This window comes from Canis lupus, chromosome 15, assembly GCF_011100685.1.
Source record: "Canis lupus familiaris isolate Mischka breed German Shepherd chromosome 15, alternate assembly UU_Cfam_GSD_1.0, whole genome shotgun sequence".
Taxonomy (NCBI): domain Eukaryota; kingdom Metazoa; phylum Chordata; class Mammalia; order Carnivora; family Canidae; genus Canis; species Canis lupus.
This window is the reverse complement of record NC_049236.1, coordinates 40,883,794-40,905,315: the sequence shown is the minus strand read 5'-3', so window position 1 is coordinate 40,905,315 and position 21,522 is coordinate 40,883,794. Positions and strand designations below refer to the sequence as shown.

Here is a 21,522-nt window from a genome sequence, read left to right as displayed (position 1 = left end):
TTGTGATTTGGAAGATCTCTGCTTCCATTCATGATAGAATATGAGGGGACTGGACTATTTCCCCACCTTATATAACCAGAAAAGCAATAAAATAAATGAAACAAGCTTTCAGACATTGCAGGCAGTGCAGCACTATGATCCCTGACAGAAGAAAACAAAGGAGGTAAGCCCTAGACGATTCTGGCTTAGTACCTACAGGCAGTTTTCCCATCACAGTATAAGAATGGAGAACCTGAACAGAGCCCAAAGATCTTGCTATGTTGAGAAGAAACGTAGCAGAATTCAAGAAGGTCAAAGCAGCTAGAATTTGTGGAGCACAGCACAGAGAAAAGAGGGACACAAGAAGGTACCTTTGAGTCTAGCTGAGAAGTGACCTGTGCCTGAATGAGAGAAAACTATACCAGGGCCAGGGAAGGAAACACCGAATGGCAGAAGGCCACATAATTCTTGAAGACCACTGAAAGCTGGGAATTTTTCATGCTCCTAGTATACACAGCAGAAAGACTTTGTAATACCTAGGATACTGGGTAGAGTTCTCAGGAATGTATCGCCTTAGCAGTGGGGAGAAATTAGCCCCAAGACTCACAGCCTCCTGGAATAGTCCTAACAGACATAAAGTCCATCCTCAAAAGAACCCAACTGATCCCATGCAACTCAATTACAGCCAACACAAAGTATCATGTCTTAAAGGGACAAAAAAAATCTAGTACCCAAAGATAGAAAGTTCACAATGTTTGGCATCTAATAAAAAATTACCAGTCATGCAAAGATGTAGGAGAATATGATCTACAATTAGAAGTAAAATCAATCAATACGATTGGATCCAGGAATGACAGAGAAAATGGAATTAGATGGAATTATATGAGCACATTAAAAGTTATTATAACTATGCTTCACATGCTCAAGAAGGCGAAGGAAAACATAAAAGATTCAAGTGAAATCCATAGATATGAGAAAACAATATTTGAAATGTAAAATATACTAGATGAGACTGGACAATGCAGGAGAAAACTCCTGATGGACTCCTGATGGAAACTATCCAAAATGAATGCACAGGAAGAAAAAAGACCACCAATAACTGATCTTGGTATCAGTGACTGGCGGGACAACAGAAGCAATCTAACATTTTTATAGGAGTCTTGGGAGAGAGAAGGGAGGGTTGGACATGAAAAATATAAGAAATAATGGCTGAAAGATTCCCAAATTTGGTGAAATTTATAAACTCACATATCTAAGAAGCTCAACAAACACAAAACAGAATAAATCATAATCAGAAACCAGAAGAACGGGCAGCCCGGGTGGCTCAGTGGTTTAGCGCCGCCTTTGACCCAGGCGTGATCCTGGAGACCCTGGATCAAGTCCCACATCAGGCTCCCTGCATGGAGCCTGCTTCTCCCTCTCTGCCTGTGTCTCTGCCTCTCTCTCTCTCTCATGAATAAATAAATAAACTCTTAAAAAAAAAAAGAGAAGCCAGAGGAAAACAGAAGCATAGATAATAGTGTTGTCAGATTTCTATGTCTTAGAGAGGAAGTACAGCAAAATTATTAAGAAGGGTTTTGAAATTAGCTCTGTGTGTGAATCCTTGGCTCTGTCATGTAATAGCCAAGTGACCTTGGTCAAGTCACTTTAAAGAGTCAGTTTAAAGAGGTTACTCTTTAAACTGTGGTTACTCACATGGAAGATATGAATAATAGTTCTTGTATCTGATGAAGCAATTCTTAGCTCTTTATATAGAGCCTGGCAAACAGTAAGTGCTCAGTAAAAGTCAGCTATTCTCACTAAATTGTTTTGTATACTTTCAGTGGCATATATATTTTTAAAACACCAAATACGTGGGAATTCTACAAATATCTAGTCAACCTGTTGACTCAATATTTCTAAGCAAACAGAAGTTTACTTTCAACTGACTTTAATCAAAGTTTCATCATTTGCTAATATTATGTGCCCAATATTAATGATTACACTACTAATTGCTTAAAAGGACTTATTGAGTCTCTTCCAGTTAAAAGACAAGCAGTATAAATATAATTAAGACTAGAAGCAATCTGAGTTGTGAATATGCATATTAAAATATCACAGTCAAAGAAACAGTAAGTATTGGTGAGGATGTGGGGAAAAGGAACCCTCATGCACTGTTGGTGGGCATGCAAACTGTATGGCCACTGTGGGAGACAGTCTGCAGGTTCCTCAGAAAATTAAAAATAGAGCTATCCTATGACCCAGTAATCATACTACTTGGCGCTTATCCAAAGAATGTGAAAACACTAGTTTGAAAGTACACATGCACCCCGATGTTTACTGCAGCATTACTTACAATAGCCGAATTATGGCAGCAGCCCAGGTGTTGAGGAACGAGTAAAGAAGATGCGGCCTACATACAAGGGAATATTACTCAGCTATAAGAAATGAAATCTTACCATTGTTGGACAAAACATGGATGGAGCTAGACAATATAATGCTAAGTGAGATAGTCAGAGAAAGACAAATACTGTTATATTTCACTCATATGTAGAATTTAAGAAACAAAATAAATGAATAAGGGGCGGGGGAGGAGACAATCCTAAAAGCAGACACTTCAGTATGGAGAACAGAGGGTTCCCAGAAGGCCAGGGTTGCGGCGGTGGATGAAGGGGGATGAAGGGGCGCACTTGTTGTGATGAGCACTGAGTAAGGTAGGGAATGGCTGAATCAGTGTATTATACTCCTGAGACTAACGTAAGACTGGATATTAACTATGTTGGAATTAAAATGAAAAAATTAAATGTCACATTCAATTCTAATTAGCATAAAGGCTTATCTGTAAAATATGAAACAAGAGGGAGCTAAAAATCAGAACTGATAAATCATTGTGACAGTATAAAAGTAGAAAAAGCAAAATAAAACAAACCACCTAGAATCTTTTTTGAAAAAATCCCAAAGTGTTTTGCAGAGAACAATTCTGGTGATTCTTTTCAAACTAGCAAATTCTTTTTTTTTTTTTTTCAAACTAGCAAATTCTTATGCATTTTTTCCTACTATGAAAAATTATATTGTTTTAATTTTGATAAAAAGGATAGCAAAGTTACATATCAAACCTATGCAAAATTGGAAACTGAAGTTCTTAAAATTTCTAGAATGCCATAAAAAGTCGCTTTTCTTACCTATTTTCCATCAGGTACCTTCCCCCTAAATGATAGACTCTAAAAGTACACCCTCTCTACCTGGCAGGTAGACCATTTCTCCCTTCTAAGCACAGAACCTTCTTATACTAAGACATTGGAGCCAAGATCCACGTTAAAAGCTTAATTCTGATCTCTGATCTGGGAGTCTGGCTACAGCTAAGTTGAAAGGTCAAGGCATTAATGGAAAACCTACTGACAGTGCCTGGGTGGGCAGCTGGCTAAGTGTCTGCCTTTGGCTCTGGGCATGATCCCAGGTCCTGAGTCTGGTCCAGGGTCTGGTTCTCCCTCTGCCTCTGCCCCTCTCCCCTGCTGGTGCTTCCATCAATCAATCAATCAATCAATCAATCAATCAATCTCTCTCCCCCCTCTCTCTCTCAAATAAATAAAATCTTTTTAAAAAATCCATACTGAAATAATTTCAGTCACTCCAGGACACCACATTTGGGGGTAGACTCTACCTCTCATTTGGAAAAAGGAAAGGAAGACTTACTAGTTCACTAACTTAAAATGACTTCATCAGGACACTAGAGGAGTTAAGATTTAGAACTTAAATAGGTGAAGAGTGCAGGGGAATTTGAACAAAGAAAAGAGAGAGGAGGTCTCAGCCAATACGAAGGTTGAGGCCTGGAAAATGCAAGATTTACCCACAAATCAGGGATGAGATCCCTGCTTCAGGACCAGAGGATCCATGAGCAATTACAGCCATTGGATCAGTATCTTCAACAGGACAACAAAGGGCATTCTTCAGCTTTATGTCGCTTGATGCGGCAACCCACAGAGGCAGGGCAGTTATCATGTGCTTGTTATTAAAGTAGAAAGGAAAACCTAAGGGGGAGTGAAGATATCCTATTGAGATGAGTGGCCGGACTGGGCCCATGAGTCAGACCTGGGTCTCCTGTCCTGCCCTAGGTAAGGGACCCATCATGCCACAGATGGCACAGACCCTGCTGAGAAGCGCTCTCCTGCTCACACACAATCCAATTTCAAGTGCACTGAGCCTGAGAAGATGGCTGTGACCACAGGACACCTGCTTCCTTTTAAACCCAGGAAGGCATTCTGATCCCCTGTATCCGGTTCACCCCTTTCCAGTCTTCCCAAGGCCAGAGGGGCCCAGCCTACCTTTTCTTTTCCATGATGTCATCATCTCCGCCCCTACCTGGAAGCTATTACATAGACTGCAAGCTGTCATCTTCTCTCCTAACTTGTTATCTCTACAAAACCAGGTCTCCAAAACCAGGTTGGAGATCCATTGGCTAAGAACTGCAGGACCCTTCCTTCCCAGAGTCTTCTCAAAACAGGTATAATTACAGAAGAGACTCCAGATTGAAGGAGGATCTACAAAATCCACCCCAACTCATTTCATCTTTTCATGTGAACGTCTTTTCAAAAATTTTAAACATAAGCCTGGAAAAGTCAGGCTTGGATTATGCATTATAAAGTCATAAGCAATTTATCAAAATACTACTACAGAAGGAACCTATTTCAAAAAGTAGAGCTTCTCCAGGTAAGATTAGATTCCTGACATTTAAAGTTTTAAATTATATAATTTTCATAGTATTTACTATGTCTTTTAGGATCAGAATTTAACTATATTGTCATGGGAATCTTTCCAGGTCAACCATTAAGACCTGCATCAATCTTTTAAATGAGGACATGGTATTCAATTATGTGGCTATATCACAATTTAAGTAATAACTTCACCAATGAAAGATAGATAGATAGATAGATAGATAGATAGATAGATAGATAGATAGATCCTATTTATGTAAATTTTTAAACTTAAAAAAAATGAAGTCTTTGCTTTAAATGGCCTTGGTGTGTGAGCTGACACATAGGCAAAAGTTATTATATAACCAGGAACAACGGGGTCAGCTGCTAACAGCAACTGACTTCTCTCTCCCTAAAAACAGAAAGTGCATTTGTAAGAAGTTGGAAGAAAGAAAATTAGAAGACAAATCATGCCTATGTGAAGAAATGTAATGCTGGTGTGGTGTTAACAAGAGAATTTTTCAAAGAAAATCCGTGGCTTTTCTTATAGACACCTAACCTGACACTGTGGTGCCCCTGACATGACTGTGAGGCTGCTGAGCGCCTGTAGCTGATCAGGCCACTTCCCTGGTCACAGAGGGAGTTCCCCCCAACCCCCCCCCCCAAGGCCCCCAGAACCGCGGGGGGCAGGGGGGGGAAGGCGGTGCTTGCACCAGTGGGGAAGGGACCCAGGGCCTTACTGGTTTGAACTGGACAGAGCCTCAACTCTGCTCAGGGCCAGCACTTGAGCCGGGCAAACCCATTTTGAGGAAATGAAGCAGGTTCCAAGACGGGAAGGAAAGCAGGCAGCATACAGCAAGGTGGCTCCACCTGCAACTTAGGACCCGAGGGGCTCTCACGATTTTAGAAATCTGTACTTTGAAAGGTAGCTTTCTTTCATTTTATATTTTGGGAAACAGTCCTTTTTTCCCCTCTCTCTTAAAACCTTCTTTAGTATTTGAGCTTTCGTGAAAGTGCCAGTCCCCCATTTTGCTCAGGGGAACCAGAAGGAGGGGGGCTCGAAGAGAATCCCCTGAGCCCGATGGATCATCAGCACCAACTGCACTGGGTGCTTTAACACCTGCTCTGTTAACGTTGCAAAACCCAAGGGGTCAGAGTCTTTAGACCCAGGTCAAAAGTCTCAGGAGGAACAGCTCATATAATGGAGCACAGGGAAACTATGGGAATCAAACGGGCAAGCCCCAAGCAAGGCTGGGACTAGGGTGAGGCCCGGGAGTCCATGCAGGCCTCAGAGGTGGAGGCTGCACTGACCCTCAAGGTTGCGGGCCAGCACATACCTCCTTAAGTCCTGAGGTCCGAGTGGCTGCTGGCCTCAGTTCCCTTTTGCTCTAGGAGCCTTAAATCTTGCTTACTCTTGTTAAAATTCCCAGGCCAGAAAACAAATACGTATTTAATCCAAGACCAGCTTAAACTGGGTAAGAGTGGGAAAACATCATCTCCTAGGATGACATTTCATGCATAAAGGCAATAATTTAGTGAATATTTATTTAGTTGGCCTCTGTATTATGCAAGGCACTGCGTGGTACACAATGTACACACGGGCAATCTCTATCTGAACTTAAAAGCTTGTAGGTTGTCCTGCTCAGTAAGACACACAGAACCAAAATAAAATGGAAAAGTTAGGCCCAGTCTAAAGTTCCAGGGAGACCTACAAAGAAAGCCCTGCGGCTGAAGCGCCACGGTCTGGCTTGGACTCTGGTCTCCTTTAAAGCTCTGTACCCCAGCTTTGTAGTGCAACCTGAAATATGGCCTTGTGATGCCCCCAGCTATGGTTTTCTTTTTTAAAATTCCCCTGGCTATTCGGGGTCTTTTCTGATTCCACACAAATCTTAAAATAATTTGTTCTAACTCTCTGAAGAAAGTCCATGGTATTTTGATAGGGATTGCATTAAACGTGTAAATTGCCCTGGGTAACAATGACTTTTTCACAATATTAATTCTGCCAATCCATGAGCATGGAATATTTTTCCATCTCTTTGTGTCTTCCTCAATTTCTTTCAGAAGTGTTCTATAGTTTTTAGGGTATAGATCCTTTACCTCTTTGGTTAGGTTTATTCCTAGGTATCTTATGCTTTTGGGTGCAATTGTAAATGGGATTGACTCCTTTATTTCTCTTTCTTCAGTCTCATTGTTAGTGTATAGAAATGCCACTGACTTCTGGGCATTGATTTTGTATTCTGCCACACTGCCAAATTGCTGTATGAGTGGAAGGAGCCTCGGTGTCCATCGAAAGATGAATGGATAAAGAAGATGTGGTCTATGTATACAATGGAATATTACTCAGCCGTTAGAAATGACAAATACCCACCATTTGCTTCAACGTGGATGGAACTGGAGGGTATTATGCTGAGTGAAATAAGTCAATCGGAGGACAAACATTATATGGTCTCATTCATTTGGGGAATATAAATAATAGTGAAGGGGAATAGAAGGGAAGGGAGAAGAAATGGGTAGGAAATATCAGAAAGGGAGACAGAACATGGAAGACTCCTAACTCTGGGAAACGAGCTGGGGGTGGTGGAAGGGGAGGAGGGTGGGGGGTGGGGGTGGATGGGTGACGGGCACTGAGGGGGGCACTTGGGTGTTATTCTGTATGATGGCAAATTGAACACCAATAAAAAATAAATTTATTATTAAAAAAATAAAAAATAAAATGTATAAACTGTAAGTGAAAAAAAAATAAAGCTCTGTACCCCAGGGGCGCCAGGGGGCTCAGCGGTGGAGCATCTGCCTCAGGCTCAGGGCGTGATCTCAGGATCCGGAATCAAGTCCCACACTGGGCTCCCCCCGCAGGGAGACTGCTTCTCCCTCTGCCTGCCTCTGCCTTTCTCTCTGTGTCTCATGAATAAATAAAATATTTAAAAACAAAAACAAAAAAAGCTATGTATCCTGGAAAAGGGTAATTTCCCTTTCAGTTTCCTAATCTATCAAACAGGGAGAATAATAGTACCACTTCATAAAGTTGTTGAGACGACTTTAAATGAGGCAATAGGCTAAAGCACCTTAAAATAATGCCTGGTACATAGTTAATATCCAGTAAATGTTAGTTGATGTTGTTATTTTTATTGGAGTTTAGAGGATTGACTCTGGAGAAGGAAGAAAAATTTTATAAAGAAGTCATGTTAGAACTGGGCACGGAGAGATGGAAGCAGGACAAGAGGAAGGAAACAAAAGGAGAAAAGAGAGGGACAAAAAGAGAAATCCTTGCTAGAGCAAGTAGTTGAATTTGGCTGCAGTAGAAGTTCTTTAACAGAAGCAGTAGCACGACATGCAATTCAGAACACCATTGTTGGGGGGAAAAAAGAAGGAACACCGATTGTAGTACTCCACATAAATCACTTATTTTTTTTCTATTTACTTCCCTTCATTCCCATTTCTGTCCTAGAAATGAACATAGTAGTTAAAAAAAACAGATCAAGTGTTATTATTAATAGACATATATAGTCAACATTGCATATACATAACCCTCTACAGGTAGGATTACATCCTGTATGGGTACATAAGCCTAAGCAACTAAATCCAAAAACCTTATGTATTTTTCCTAACCCTTTCTGGGTTTTATCAAGTTTGAAAAAGCACTAATAATTCTTAAGCTTAAGAATCTGAAAACATGTTCCAAGTCAGGTATGTCACTTAACCCTCAGGGGCCTCAATTTCCTCTTAATAAAAATGTGTATACTACTATTACTTCAGGATGGATGGATAGAAGAAATACGAAAATGGTAGAAAGGCCATTCTAGGAAGGGAAAAAACTGGCCAAACTCTTAGGTGGATATAAAACACAAAGGCAGCAATGGATGTGAAAGCACTTTACATACCTGATAAATCTTATATAAGACACAAGAAATTTTTCCTGCATATCACATAGAGAAAGGCAGGAACTCCATACAAGAAGGTGATGTGTTGTTTATATATATATATATATATATTTAAATATATGTATAAATTTAATAAATATATTTGTTATGTTATATATGGTTATAAACATAACCATAGAAATATAACTTGTATAAATATATATAGGCCTTGGGCTCAGATTGACTTGGATCTGAATCCTGTCGGGTCCTGTCATTTACTAGCTTTGTGACCTGAAAGCAAAGTAGCTCAGGCTGCCAATGCTTCTTTCCTGTTATTGCTAGGATTTTATCAAACAGGCAACATGAATCCTGTGATGGCTTGTCCCCTCACTACTTCAGCCACTTAAAAGCATGTGCAGGAGGATCTAATATGTTTCAGAAACTCTTCTCAGTTTCATCTTATTACTTTAACTCTCATTCCTCCTTTTTAGGGCCATTCTGATTTTTTCACTTTTCCTTTTTTTTTTTTTTTACATGTCTGAGATTCCCCTCCCCCCAGCATTGTTTTTGTTTGTTTGTTTGTTTGTTTTTGGAATGAGGCTGAGCCTAAAAATTAATCATAAATTACCTCTTCCATCAGGCCCCTCTTGATACTCCTAAACAGGATCTCTTGGACTTGTTTGTGTGCCTTTTTTTTTTTTTTTTTTGCCCTGCTTTTTGTAAGTGCTCAACAAATGGATCTGAAATTAGTAATATTGACAAGTCACAGTTTAACTGGCAAGTATCAGAAACATCCAAATGCTGTTAGCCAAATTTAGGCCCAATAAAAATTAAATTTAACTACAGGTTTTTAGGCCATTTTTAGTAACAGTGGTATTTTTAATGTGTTGAGTAATATTTTTAATTTGTTGGGCAAATCGCCACTTCCTACATTTATCTTCAGCTAATACAGTATTTAATCTTCACTGTGTCCTTGTGAAATTGGTTTGGCAGGTATGACTTTCTATTTCACACATGGGAAAACTGACCAGCCGGTCTCTCCATAATGTGGCCAGATGAGAACCCAAACCCAGCGCTCCTTCCATTCTAGCCCACGACCCCTAGGTCTCTAGGAAATTCTGCAAACAAGTTTCAAAAACCAAAAACTAAAGAAATTTACTTTGTGCAAACAATATGAAAATGAACAACAGTGGAAACGTCTGCCGAGAACTCATATGGTAATACACATAACCACCAACGGGCAACAGGTGTTTAAAAAAATGTAGGCTCCATGACGTAGTTTGTTAAATGGACACACTATGGAAGGCATAAAATAGTTCCATTATATTCCTGCAATCCAGCCTCGATTTGAATCAGTTCTCCCACAGAACCTATGCTCACATATGATCATAATGGGGATTTCGCTATTTGGAGAGCAAAGACAAGAAAGTGTGGCAGCATGTGCAAGGCGGTGTTACCGGCCTGAGTGCACCGCAGGACAGCCAGGGGCGGGAGTGGGCCCCCTGGGGAGCCGGGCCCTGCAGTGCGGTGCCCTGGGGAGCCGGGCTTCCGGGGAACAGCTGCCCGGAGCCCCGCTCTTCGCTCTTATTTGGGACACAGGCCATACACGCACGGCCAACACGATCTGCGGTTCCCGGGTCGTGACGATAAGGATCGTGCCCTCTAACTCCCTCTTATTGGTCCTGTCAAGGAAGCACAGAGGAGTCGCTACTCGGAAGTACCGTGTCTTCCATCGGGGCCACCGAGAATTTCGGGGTCACCAGCACAAGCCCCAGGAACCTAGGGAGTCATCAAAGTGTGCACAGGGTCCCTCGGGCGGGCCGGCCGGGCGGGGACGCGGCGTTCAGGCCGCAGCGTGCAAAGCAACCGACGGCTCCGGGGGCCCAGCCGGGCGCCGACCGCGGGGCGGGGCAGGCAGGCCCCCGGCTCGCGGTGGAAGGGGCGCGGCTGGAGTGGACCCGGGGCGGCCGCGGCGACCTTGACGACCCGGCCGCCGCCGGGGAGGCTCGGGGCGGACCCCGCGCGGGGCAGCGGCCGCGTCCCCCACCTCCCGCCCCCGAGGGCCAGCCGCGCGGCGGTCCCTCCGCTCCCGGGACGGCGGCGCACTGGGGCGGGGCCGAGGCGGGGACGCGGGCTCCGGACAGCAGTTGGGGGGTCCCTCGTCCCCCGGGCGGGCGGCGGGCCCTACCTCCTCGGTGGCCGTGGGGCAATAGGAGATGAGCGCCAGCGTGGTGAACAGGTTGACGGCCAGGCCCAGCAGGGTGATGGAGTTGGGGGCCACCCAGAGCGGGACCCACCGCAGCAGCCAGGTCCAGTAGACCTGCAGCGGCGGCTCGAGCAGCGACACGCCGGCCGCGCAGTAGCGGTGCTCCTCCAGCCGCCGCAGCTGCGCCGCGCTCAGCGGCTCCGCCAGCGCCCTCGGCCAGCGCAGCCCCGGCCTGGCCCCTGCGCCCGCCGCCATGGCCGCCCGCCCGCCCCGCCGCCGCCGCCGCCGCCGCCGCCGCCGCCGCCGCCCGCCGGCCGAGCCGGGCGCCGGGGCGGGGACAGGTGGAGGGAGGGGCTCGCGGCTCGCGGCTCGCGGCTCGGGGCTCGCGGCTCGCGGCCTGCGCCTCGGGGTGGCACCCGGCGACCGCGGGCGCGGGCGCGGGCGCGGGCGAGGGCGAGCTCGGCTGCCCCAGGTCCCGGGGCCCCCGCCCCCAGAGCGGCCCGGCCGCCGGCGCGTCCGCGGAAGGCGGGGCCTCGGGGAGGGGGCCCGGGGGAGGGGTCGGGCCGGCGAGGGGGTCCGGAGGACCGGGCGGGCTCTCGCCGGCCAGCGGGTCACCGCCGGGCTCCCACGCACGGGAAGTCTCGGGCCGGCGTGCCGAGACCGGCGTCCCCGCGGGGCTGGTGCACCTGCGTCTGAGGTTTGAGTCTTCTCGAGGAGCGTCTGGCGGCGCCGCGCGAGCAGGGGCTCCTCCCAGGCCGCCCAGGGAAACGCCGGCCCGTAACGCGCGGGCTGGTGCCCAAGGCCGCTCGCCTGGCGGGGGCGCCCTGGCGGGCTCACGGCCGCAGGACGGCGCGGGCCGGGGGCGTGTGAGAACCGCTTTGCGCGTGTGCCCGCCCTGCCGGCCCCGGACCCCCCTGCGTGATAGACACACAACGAAGCGACCCTTCTTCCAAGGAGGCCCTGCCACGAATTAGTCCCGGAGAAGGCTCCCCGCGGGTTCAGGACTCAGAGTTTAGAGACCGAGGTGTTGAAGCAACAAACCAGGACTTGGAAACATTTGCTGAAAAGGGGCCTGAAGGAATGACTGAAAGCCCAACGCCCTTTTCCCACAGCGTCCGGAACCAGTAACGGCGGGTGCTTTACCGGCAGCCCGCTCGGGGCGCAGTCCTGGGCCGGCGGTGCCCTCCCCCCCGCCGCACGGCGGCCTGAGCTCTCGGGCCTCCCAAGCTACCTCAGCAGCGCCCCCTCCCCCCACAGCGCGCCCGTGCAGGCCGCGGGCGTCCCGTCACACGCTGCTGCACACCCCGAGATGAGCCTGCCGTTCGCCTTTCCCTCACTTCCTGGTTCTGACCTCTATGCAGGCTTCGAACGCACAGAACCACCTGGGACACTGCTTTCCAGATAGTGAAGCACCGTCTGTCTGTCAGCAGATGCAGTCTGTCCCACAGGATTCATTTAAATACCTTGGAGAAGGAGCAGCAAAGCACTCCACAGCCCACCGCTGGTTTTAATACAGCCTACAAGCGGAGTGGCTGAAAAAAATTCAGAAAAAATTTTTGATGCGAAATTATATTACGTTCAAACTTCAGCGCCATGGATAAAGGCATGTTTATGCCCCACGTGTCGTTTACCTTATCACTCTAAAAGCAGAGTTCAGTGGTTGTGACGGACACCACACTGACCTGCAAACACTGGAATATTTATTTACAGTCCGGCCCTTTACAGAAAAAGGTTAGCAGCCCCTGCCTTAGAGCAATCTGAGGGTTCCTACAGACCAAACTATTCGTTGAATATTCATCTCCTAATCTTTAATATGAAAAAAAAATGAGATCCTGAAAAGTGCAGGAATCAGAATGACAGAGATCTACTTTTTACTATGCTGGTTTTATATAGTGTAAACTTGGGGACATCTGCTTTTTAATTTATCAATGCCATCCGAGTAGAAATCCTTTTCCACATTAAAAAATTAAATGCTATTACAGGTAATTTCCAGTATACATCAAAATGTCACAGGAGGATGAAAAGACAAGCCACAAGCCATGGAAAGGTATTTCTCTCAAATAAAACCCACATTGACTAGTACCGAGATTTTATTTTTAAAATTCCTAAAAATCAGTGAGAAACAAAAACAACTGGGCTTACATTCGGATACCTGTAACGAAAATCCCCCAAATCTGGTGACTTAAAATGAAAGTTTATTTCTTTCTCACATAAGTCTAGAATTATGGTGGCTTCATGATCACCAAGAACTCAGGCTCTTCTTTCAGCTCCAACATCTCTCTGACTTATACCTGTAAGGTCATCTCTCGGTTCTTCTGAACGGCTGCTGGAGCTCCAGCCATCCTGTTTGCATGTCCAGTAGCAGGAAAGAGAAAGAGGGTGAATGAAAAGTTAGATACTGCTGGCAGCTGAGCCAGCAAAGTAAGGTGCTTTTCTAGAATTCCCAAATGGCACATCAGCAGACGTCCCACTGGCCAGAACTTGGTCATGTGGTCTACCAGAGTACTAGTGTTGGCAAGGAGGAATAGATGGGGTCAAGCATTTTGAAAACCAACCTGGAATGACCTGCTAAAGTTGAAGATGCACATTCTCTAACCCCACAATTCTGATCCAGAAGTATGTCCTAGAGAAATTGTGGCACGTGTGTCCTAGGAGACAGGTGTAAGAATATTCATAGCATCTTTTTACAATAATCAACAATTATAAATATCCTGAATGTCCAATAATAGTGAATGGATCCACTGAGGCATTTTCACATAATTTAATATCACCCAGCAAAGTTTAATATAGCAGTGGAAAATTAACAAACCATAGCTATACTTATTAGCATCAATGAATTGTGAAAGGATAATATTGAGAAAGAAAAAAAAGCAGCTTGTAGAAAAAATGCATACAGTAAGATTTCATTCATATAAAGTTCGAAATGGGGATGCCTCGGTGGCTCAATGATTAAGCATCTGCCTTAGGCTCAGGTGGTGATCCTGGGGTCTTGAAATCCAGTCCCACATCCGGCTCCCCACAGGGAGCCTGCCTCTCCCTCGTTGCTCATGAATAAATAAATAAAATCTTTAAAAAAAGGAGTATGTCCATAAGTGAACAGTTATGAAGAAAAGGAAAAAAAGGATACATACAATTCTAGAGATGGGATCGTTAGAGGAGCACACAGATGGCTTCCAACATATCAGTAATTGTATTAGGACACAAAGCCCCACAGCCTAAATATGATGTACCTTTCTCTCCCCCAAGGTAGGCCCCTCTGCGCTTGGCTGGCGGCTCCTAAATGTCAGGGCCACAGCTTTCCTCCATTTTATTAGTCTGCCATCCTTAGGGTGCCCCCCTCGCCCTCGTGGCCAAAATTGGCTAACCCCGAATTGCATTTACCTGGAAGGGGAAGAGAGGGCAGAGAATACAGCACCCATGTCCTTGCTGGGCGTGGCCTACGTGTACGTGTCACCTCTGCTCTCCTCCTATGGGCCAGAACCTGGTCACATGGCTGTGCATAGCTACAAGAGAGGATGGCGATATGGAGTTGAGATGGCCAACTGTTCGCCCTTCTAAATACCTTCTATTACTACCAGAAAGTGGGAAAATGGATATTGGAGGGTCCTTTTGCTCTCTCAGCCACTATTTTTAAACTAGGTAATAGGAACGTGGTATTCATTTTATTATTATTTGTGCTATCTTTAACACTCATGCTCCTAAGCTGTTTTTCCCTTGTTTTGGGGGGCAAATTTTTGGAAGTTTCTAATGAATTGGAGACCTATTAAGGCCAACCTGTCTAATGTCAAGGAAAAGTAAATTACAGATTTTCTACTATTTTATCTCTTGCATCATAGCTCCCTTTGATTATCATGGTTTATTAAATAGTGATTGATGTATGCAAATTTTTATTTTTCTGAACTAACATGGTAGCTTACATTTATGAGCTCCAATGAGGCACTATTGTAAACATCAGAATTATTTAATATTCATAAAAATCCTGTGAAATAGGTATAATTATTGTCCATATTTTATACAGATTTTTTCACTGGAGCCTAGTGAGGTTCAATAACTTGCTATGACTGCATAATTAGAAAAGTAGTGAAACAGGAATTTAAGACCACATAGTCTGATTCCAGGTCCTATACTCCTAACCACTGCTAAATACCTTCTAATAAATTACACATATTCAATATTGGACTTACAGTCAGCGAAAGACAAATACCCTATGACTCATATGTGGAATTTAAGAAACAGGGCAGATGAACATGTGGAAAGGGAAACCAAAAAAAGAGAGGAAAGCAAACCATAAGGGACTCTTTACAGTCAACTAAAGAGAACAAGTTGAGGGTTGCTAGAGGGGCAGGAGTGGGGGTGGGGTTGGGGCATGGGCTAGATGGGGATGGGCATTAAGGAGGGTACTTATGGTGAGCGCTGGGTGTTATCTGTAAGTGATGAATCACTGAGTTCTACTCCAGAAACCAATAAAGAAATAAACAAACAAATAAATATCAGACTTAGATGGGTGTTTTTGTCAATATAAAACAGACATGATCTACAGTTTCTGTAGATCATGTAGATTTGGTGCTATTTCAGTCCTTTCTAAATATTATGTAAAATTACTTAAATACTAAAACTGATGATGAATTTCCCTGCTCAGATGCCTTCAGTGAAGTTCAAGTTTCCTCACTTGGGATTTGAAGGCTGAATCTACTCTTCCAGTTTAATCTCCCAAATGTCTCCCCTTCCTTCACCTCCCTTTCCGCATTCCATGCTGCCATTAGTTGTTCCCGAACACACCCAGAGCCTCCCCTCACCCTGATCCGCTCCCTGGGCCTGGGGAGCACCCTCCATCCCTCATTACCTCAAAAACATGCTCATCTGTCTGGACTCAGCTTACATTCCCTCTTCTCTGAGATGAGCCCTCACATCTTCCAGTTTGAGGTCTCCTGCTTCCACACAACCAAACACTTTGTACTTGTATCCCAACCTATCTTTGGTCACTTAATAATGTGCCAGTGTGCCTCTCACCCAGCTTGTAGAGTACCAGGACCACATCCCTGCACTGAGTGTGTTCCTCAGTGCCTGGCGCTTGGTAGACATTCACACTTTAAAAAACTTTTTAATTTTGCAATAATTATAGACTCAGAAAGTCGCAAAAATAATACAGAGATATCTCTTGTACTCTTCACCCCAGTGGTAACATTTTAACATATTCATAGTAGGATAGGTCCATAGGTTTTTTTGATTGTTTAGCTGAATTGAATTTCTTTCCCAAAAGAGAAAGGATCTTGGTTTTACTCTTGGTTCTCTTTGTGTCTGTAACTTTGACACACCTTTCAAAACTCCTTCCTCAGCATCCTCAGCATCTCAGCCAATTTCCCACAAAATGCAACACTGTCGTCTCATTCAGCCAGATGAGGAATGCATCTGTTGTGATATGACCACTTCAAAACGCCACTGACTTGCCCTGGTTTGGAAAAAGGCCTGGGATGCAATCAAGTAATTCACTGGATGGGTTTTTGGTGTAGCAGGATGTTATCACGCAGGGAACCAAACTATCCGCGTATTTCCAGGTCTGGACTCGGAGGCTGGAGTATTTATAAAGATTACTATGGTTCTGCAGGGTGAAGACTCGTGCTTTTTTATTTACCTGCTTTTATCTAATTTATGGTTTTATAGTTTTGCACTTTGAGACTTTAAAGTCCACAGATTTTATAGAACTATGATACCTTACAAAATACATGAGCAGACATGCAGTGTTTACTTGCAGATTGCCAAAAACCTTTGCTCTCCTCTTTTACAAATGCTTGATTTCCTGGACAAGATCAGAATACAAAGTTTCACAATAGGGTCACTGAGATGCTGTAATTGTGCTTTTTATCTGAAATTGCGAAAGCAATTTAGGATTAAGGAAACGGATTTCCCTCAGAGACAGTTCTTAGCACTCTTTTTTATATCCTTTAACCTTTTCTTAATTCATTATCCTTTCTGGAGCTCACAGCCTACTGCTTTAAAATTTTTTCCACAGTCTGATTTGAGGAGCATGAGCGGGAATGCCCTTCCTCCAAGATTCCTTCTTCAGCAGTCCAAGGGACCTAAAATCCCAAGAGTTATTCCTGTGTTCAGGACAGGGCTTTTAGGAGTGACAGGTTAGGTCACATTTCAGTGTTAGTTATCGGTAATATCTTAGGAGGGACATTTTTATCAGAATGTCTGTCCTTTGGGCAGAGAATGGCCCCAAATACAGATGCACACAGGAAACAGGGTTGGAGTGTGCTTCTCTCACAGGGCCAGGCACAGGACTCACCTGGAGATCCTGTTACAAGGCAGGTTCTGAGCCAGGGGATGTGGAGTGAGTGGTGCTTCGAGGTGACACCCAGGCTGCTGGTCACAAAACCACAGTTTGAGCGATGAGGAGGGAACTGAAACATCCAGTCTCAGAAGGAATGGGTGGAGGCATTGCTCTGGCGGAGCCCCTGGAGCCCCAGGGTGGGCTGGGGCAGAACGAAGAGACAGAGCACTCAGGGCAGTTGAGGGACAAGAAAGACCAATTTGACTCACTTAATTTTGCTTAAAGCTATTCTTCCCAGGGCAAAGAAGAGTTCGCTAGATAGATAGATGATAGATTAGATAGATAGATAGATAGATAGATAGATAGATAGATAGATAGATAGATAATAGATAATAGATACAGATGATAGATAGGATAGATAGATGCTCACAATTTTGTGTTTTATATTTCTGAATTTATATTCATGTATAGATTTATTTAAAACCCATCACATACTACTATCTCCAGTGAAATCAAAATCTACTCATTGCTCCCCAGTGAAGGTGTTGGCTGGTGGTCGTTGGTGAGGCCTTTCTAAGATTATGCCTCTGTGCTTCCCAGACTGGGACACCCTTCAGCTCCCTGACAGTATGTCTGGAACAACATCCATTGGAAGATCTGGGAAGGGAAAATTGGTTTCTAGACTCCTGTACCATGGAGAAGAGAACAACAAGCAGATGAACGTCAATGGTAAGCATGCCAGGGGGTGACATAGTAGCCTCAGGCCATGCTCTCAGGTTCTGTCCAAGGTTTTCCATTTTCTGCAAAGAGGGATAGGGCAGCTGTGGACAGGCTAAGAAACCACAGCTGAGAATGTCTGTAAGTAAGGAAGTAGGTGCTCTTTTTTTTTTTTTTTCTTTTTAATTGTTGACTTTATCATTGCCATTTCCTCTTTCTTTAGTTCTTGCCTTCAGAGGTTATTTCTGGATTTGTTTCTATCTCACTGCTCCTGACTTCCCTTCCCTCTGTACAGATAGTAATGTGTCAGTCTGTCCTCCTTTTCTCTCGTTTGATGTTGATTCTTGGTCTTGACCTTTGCCCAGCCCCATCTTGCCATCTCCTGCTGCTCTGTCCCTCACTCTTGCTTAACCCCCTAGAGAGTGGCCTTACTAATGGCAGACTTCGGGTCAGGGTCTATGCTTGCCATCACAAGGACCTGACTATCAAACTTATCTCACCAATGAGCTCCTACTACTGCTAGCTAATGTTTATTGAGACCCAACAATGAACTATTAAAAATAACCCTGTGCAGAGATAACCTGCCTCTTCTGGGCAACCTCCACTATCACCCCACCTGCCCCCAGCTCAGTGGTACCTCCCAGTGCAGGAATGGGAACCGAATTGACAGTGAGCCCCAGTGCACACTCAGGAGTGGGACTGAGATGACCAGTCCAATGGCGCTTCATCCCATAGTGGGCAGGGGATGCATTACTTGGCTCTCTAGTGCCTGGAATTTTCCAAATGACTGTATGACTCCAAATCAGTTTTGGTTTATTTTGCAATATGGCTCCTTTCCAATTACCCCTCATCCCGATCCTTCAAGAGGGACGCCTTACAAAGTCTGAATAAGGGTTTCTTTCCTTGCCATAGTGTTGCCAGAAGCCCTTCATTCTTATTTATTTATTCATTTCATTAACCAGAAAACTGTAAGTCAAGATTTTAAAATTGGTATATAATGTTTTTAAAATGTTTTCTTGCTGAGTGAAGTAAGTCAATCGGAGAAGGACAAACATTATATGTTCTCATTATTTTGGGGAATATAAATAATAGTGAAAGGGAATATAAGGGAAGGGAGAAGAAATGTGTGGGAAATATCAGAAAGGGAGACAGACCGTGAAGACTGCTAACTCTGGGAAACGAACTAGGGGTGGTAGAAGGGGAGGAGGGCAGGGGGTGGGAGTGAATGGGTGACGGGCACTGGGGGTTATTCTGTATGTTAGTAAATTGAACACCAATAAAAAATAAAAATAAATAAAATAAAATAAAAATAAATCTGTTCAGGGGAAATATGAACCTATAAAATGTGGTTTGAAGTCTGACTTTTCACGTATCCAGGTTTCTCCATTTATTAACAATAAAACCTTGGATAAATTAAAAAAAATAAAAATAAAATGTTTTCTTGGGCTCTAAGTCAAGGATGAAGGTAAGAATATAGTAGTAAAGGAGGGAACCTCTTGCCTGTGGATGGCTGTGTAAGTGCCTCTCTCCAAAGAACAGAAAGATGCTTTCTAAAGTGATTGCTTGGAAGAGAAGGAAGTTGTAGATTATGTGCTTGAGTGCAGTGTTTTTTCCTTTCTTTTTTTTTGTTTTTTTTTTTGTTTTTTTGTTTTGTTTTGTTTTGTTTTTTCCTTTCATGACTTGAGTCAGCCAGTGTACCAAGCCACACTGAATGCATGCCCCTCTGGGAATGTTTAATTGTCTTGCTGCCTCTCTGGTATTTTGTTCCTAGTAATCTACTCCAGATAGAAGAAAAATATTCAGTGAGGCCATAGATTGCTCAGGCCAGTGCATTTGGGGACAGAGAGAGCTCATCGGGTGATGTAAAGAGGGTGATGACAGACCTTAGCATCAGGAGAACTGGTTGTTCCATTAGGTTATTTGTTTCTTTAGTCCATGATAAGTTATCAGAGTTTAATTACAAAGGATTTTATAAATATCTACACATAGCAACCACCTGAATCTTTGGTGCAAGGATGGTAATTGGTGGCCCTGCTAAAATAGGAAATAAAACAAATGTACAGTTCAATCTAGAGTCAATTAATATCATAGGAGAATTGGTAAGAAGACTGTCTGGTATTATTATTCCCAGTTTTATTCCTACTCCCAGGAAAAAGAGGCCAAACTTGTATTTCTGGAATTCTCATCTAGTAACTTAGGTGTGGAAGGAGAAGGAGGGTCAGACACAGAGTTTGGGAAGTGATGAGGGGGATGAGTTTGGGGCAGGGTAGGAGAGATGTTGGATGGGGACCCAGGGAAGGAGACACAGGAGGTTGAGAGGTGGCTGACCCCTAGCTTTAATAGCTCATACACAGAAGTATAAGTTATAAATCAAGCTCACAGGTGGCTAATAAAATAGTTGCATCCTCTAGTCTTCATGGGCTGAATCCATAAGGACTTGGAAGGCCAGGTTTGAATTATAGAATGATCAGATTCCTCAGAGATACTTGCCAGAACATTGTGACCCACTGCCAGGCTCTGGTTTCCCAGCTTCTTTCATCCTATGTCCTTCTCGCACCACACCATGAGGGTTCTCAGCTGCCTTGGCCTCAAGCACAAGTTCTGATCACATCCCCCACACCTCAACCTCCTGACAAACAGGTATCTCTCGGCCAACCCTTGGGCCGCAGCATGCATAAACTGGGGACGTGTTTCTTCCTTAGGAGTTTGAACTCAGGGAAGAGGCCCAGCAAGTGAGCTTGGGTTCAGTCTATAAGAAGGAGATGTGGTGAGGGTTCCGAGTAGGCACATCCCCTTGGCATCTTGGCCCTCCTGTGGAGGGAGATGCAGGTGGACGAGGCCCTCTTGCCCAGGTCCAAGGCTAGTCCTAAGTGTAGAACTGTCCAGTGTTCCCACAAAGAACATCTTTAAAAGGAACAGGCAAATAGTCAAGCTATGGCTTTGGAGGTTGAAAGACCCCAGGTCCACTCTTGTCTGGGAAGTTTTGGAGTCACTTGTCTTTGAGGGGACCATGATGCACTGGACACAGACATCTCAACAGTCATCCATGTGGACTGAAATGGAGAGACTTTCCTTCTCTCCTTTTTCTAGGGGCAGAAAATATTCCAGTTGACCCAGAGCCTGAAATAGGACCTCCAAACAGAACAGAGAGAACTGCTCAATCTCCCTGGCTGGTGGAGAGCCATATTTTAATTTGATTTAGAAAAATAAAGTCAAACGACACATCCTGTACTTCATCTTAGTGTGGTACATACATGGGTAATAATAAACACACAAGCCACATTATCCAGCTTCTGAATCCTTAGCATGCTCTCCTATACCTGCTGTCTTTCCAGTTTATGTATTTCCCTTTGTATTTCTCTTCTGCATTATAAACCCCTTGAATGCATGAAGTGACTTATTCATCATTGGATTCTAGCTGAATCCATCACAATGCTATGCATGCACACATCAGATACTCAATAACTCATTTGTTGAGTGGAACAGAATGTTTCAGAAGTATTAAAAATGAGTGGCTAAGGACATATTACTTTATTCCAATGTTTCTTGGAACTAGTGATTTTTTTTTCTATTTCTGTATTAATTTAGATGAGGCATTCATTAAGCTTTCTTTTTAAAGTAAGTAAATAAGCATGATCCTTTAAAACATTTTATAAATGCTTAGTTTCCAAAAAGAATTCTTGGTAAATTCCTGTGATATGTAATTTTTCTTAAATAAAGTGAAATTCAAACAGAATTACGATAAAGTTGTAGGAAAGCTAATAGCAACAACAGTTTCTGACATTTTTTTGTTCCTTGTAGTTTCAAAATAGATTATTT

The 21,522-nt window shown here is 44.1% G+C and overlaps 1 protein-coding gene across 3 annotated transcripts in view; it reads right to left on the bottom strand.

The window, feature by feature from the left end:
- The window catches only part of CHPT1 (choline phosphotransferase 1), a 31,972-nt gene extending 20,996 nt beyond the window's left edge, over positions 1-10,976 (bottom strand). For all 3 annotated transcript variants that reach the window (XR_005370683.1, XM_038558828.1, XM_038558829.1), the window contains exon 1: positions 10,695-10,976. Coding sequence is in view for 2 of the 3 variants with exons in the window: in XM_038558828.1 (XP_038414756.1) it covers positions 10,695-10,967 (273 nt within the window). In the remaining variant the exon portion in view is untranslated. The remainder of the gene's footprint in view (positions 1-10,694) is intronic.
- Positions 10,977-21,522: the final 10,546 nt, after the last annotated feature.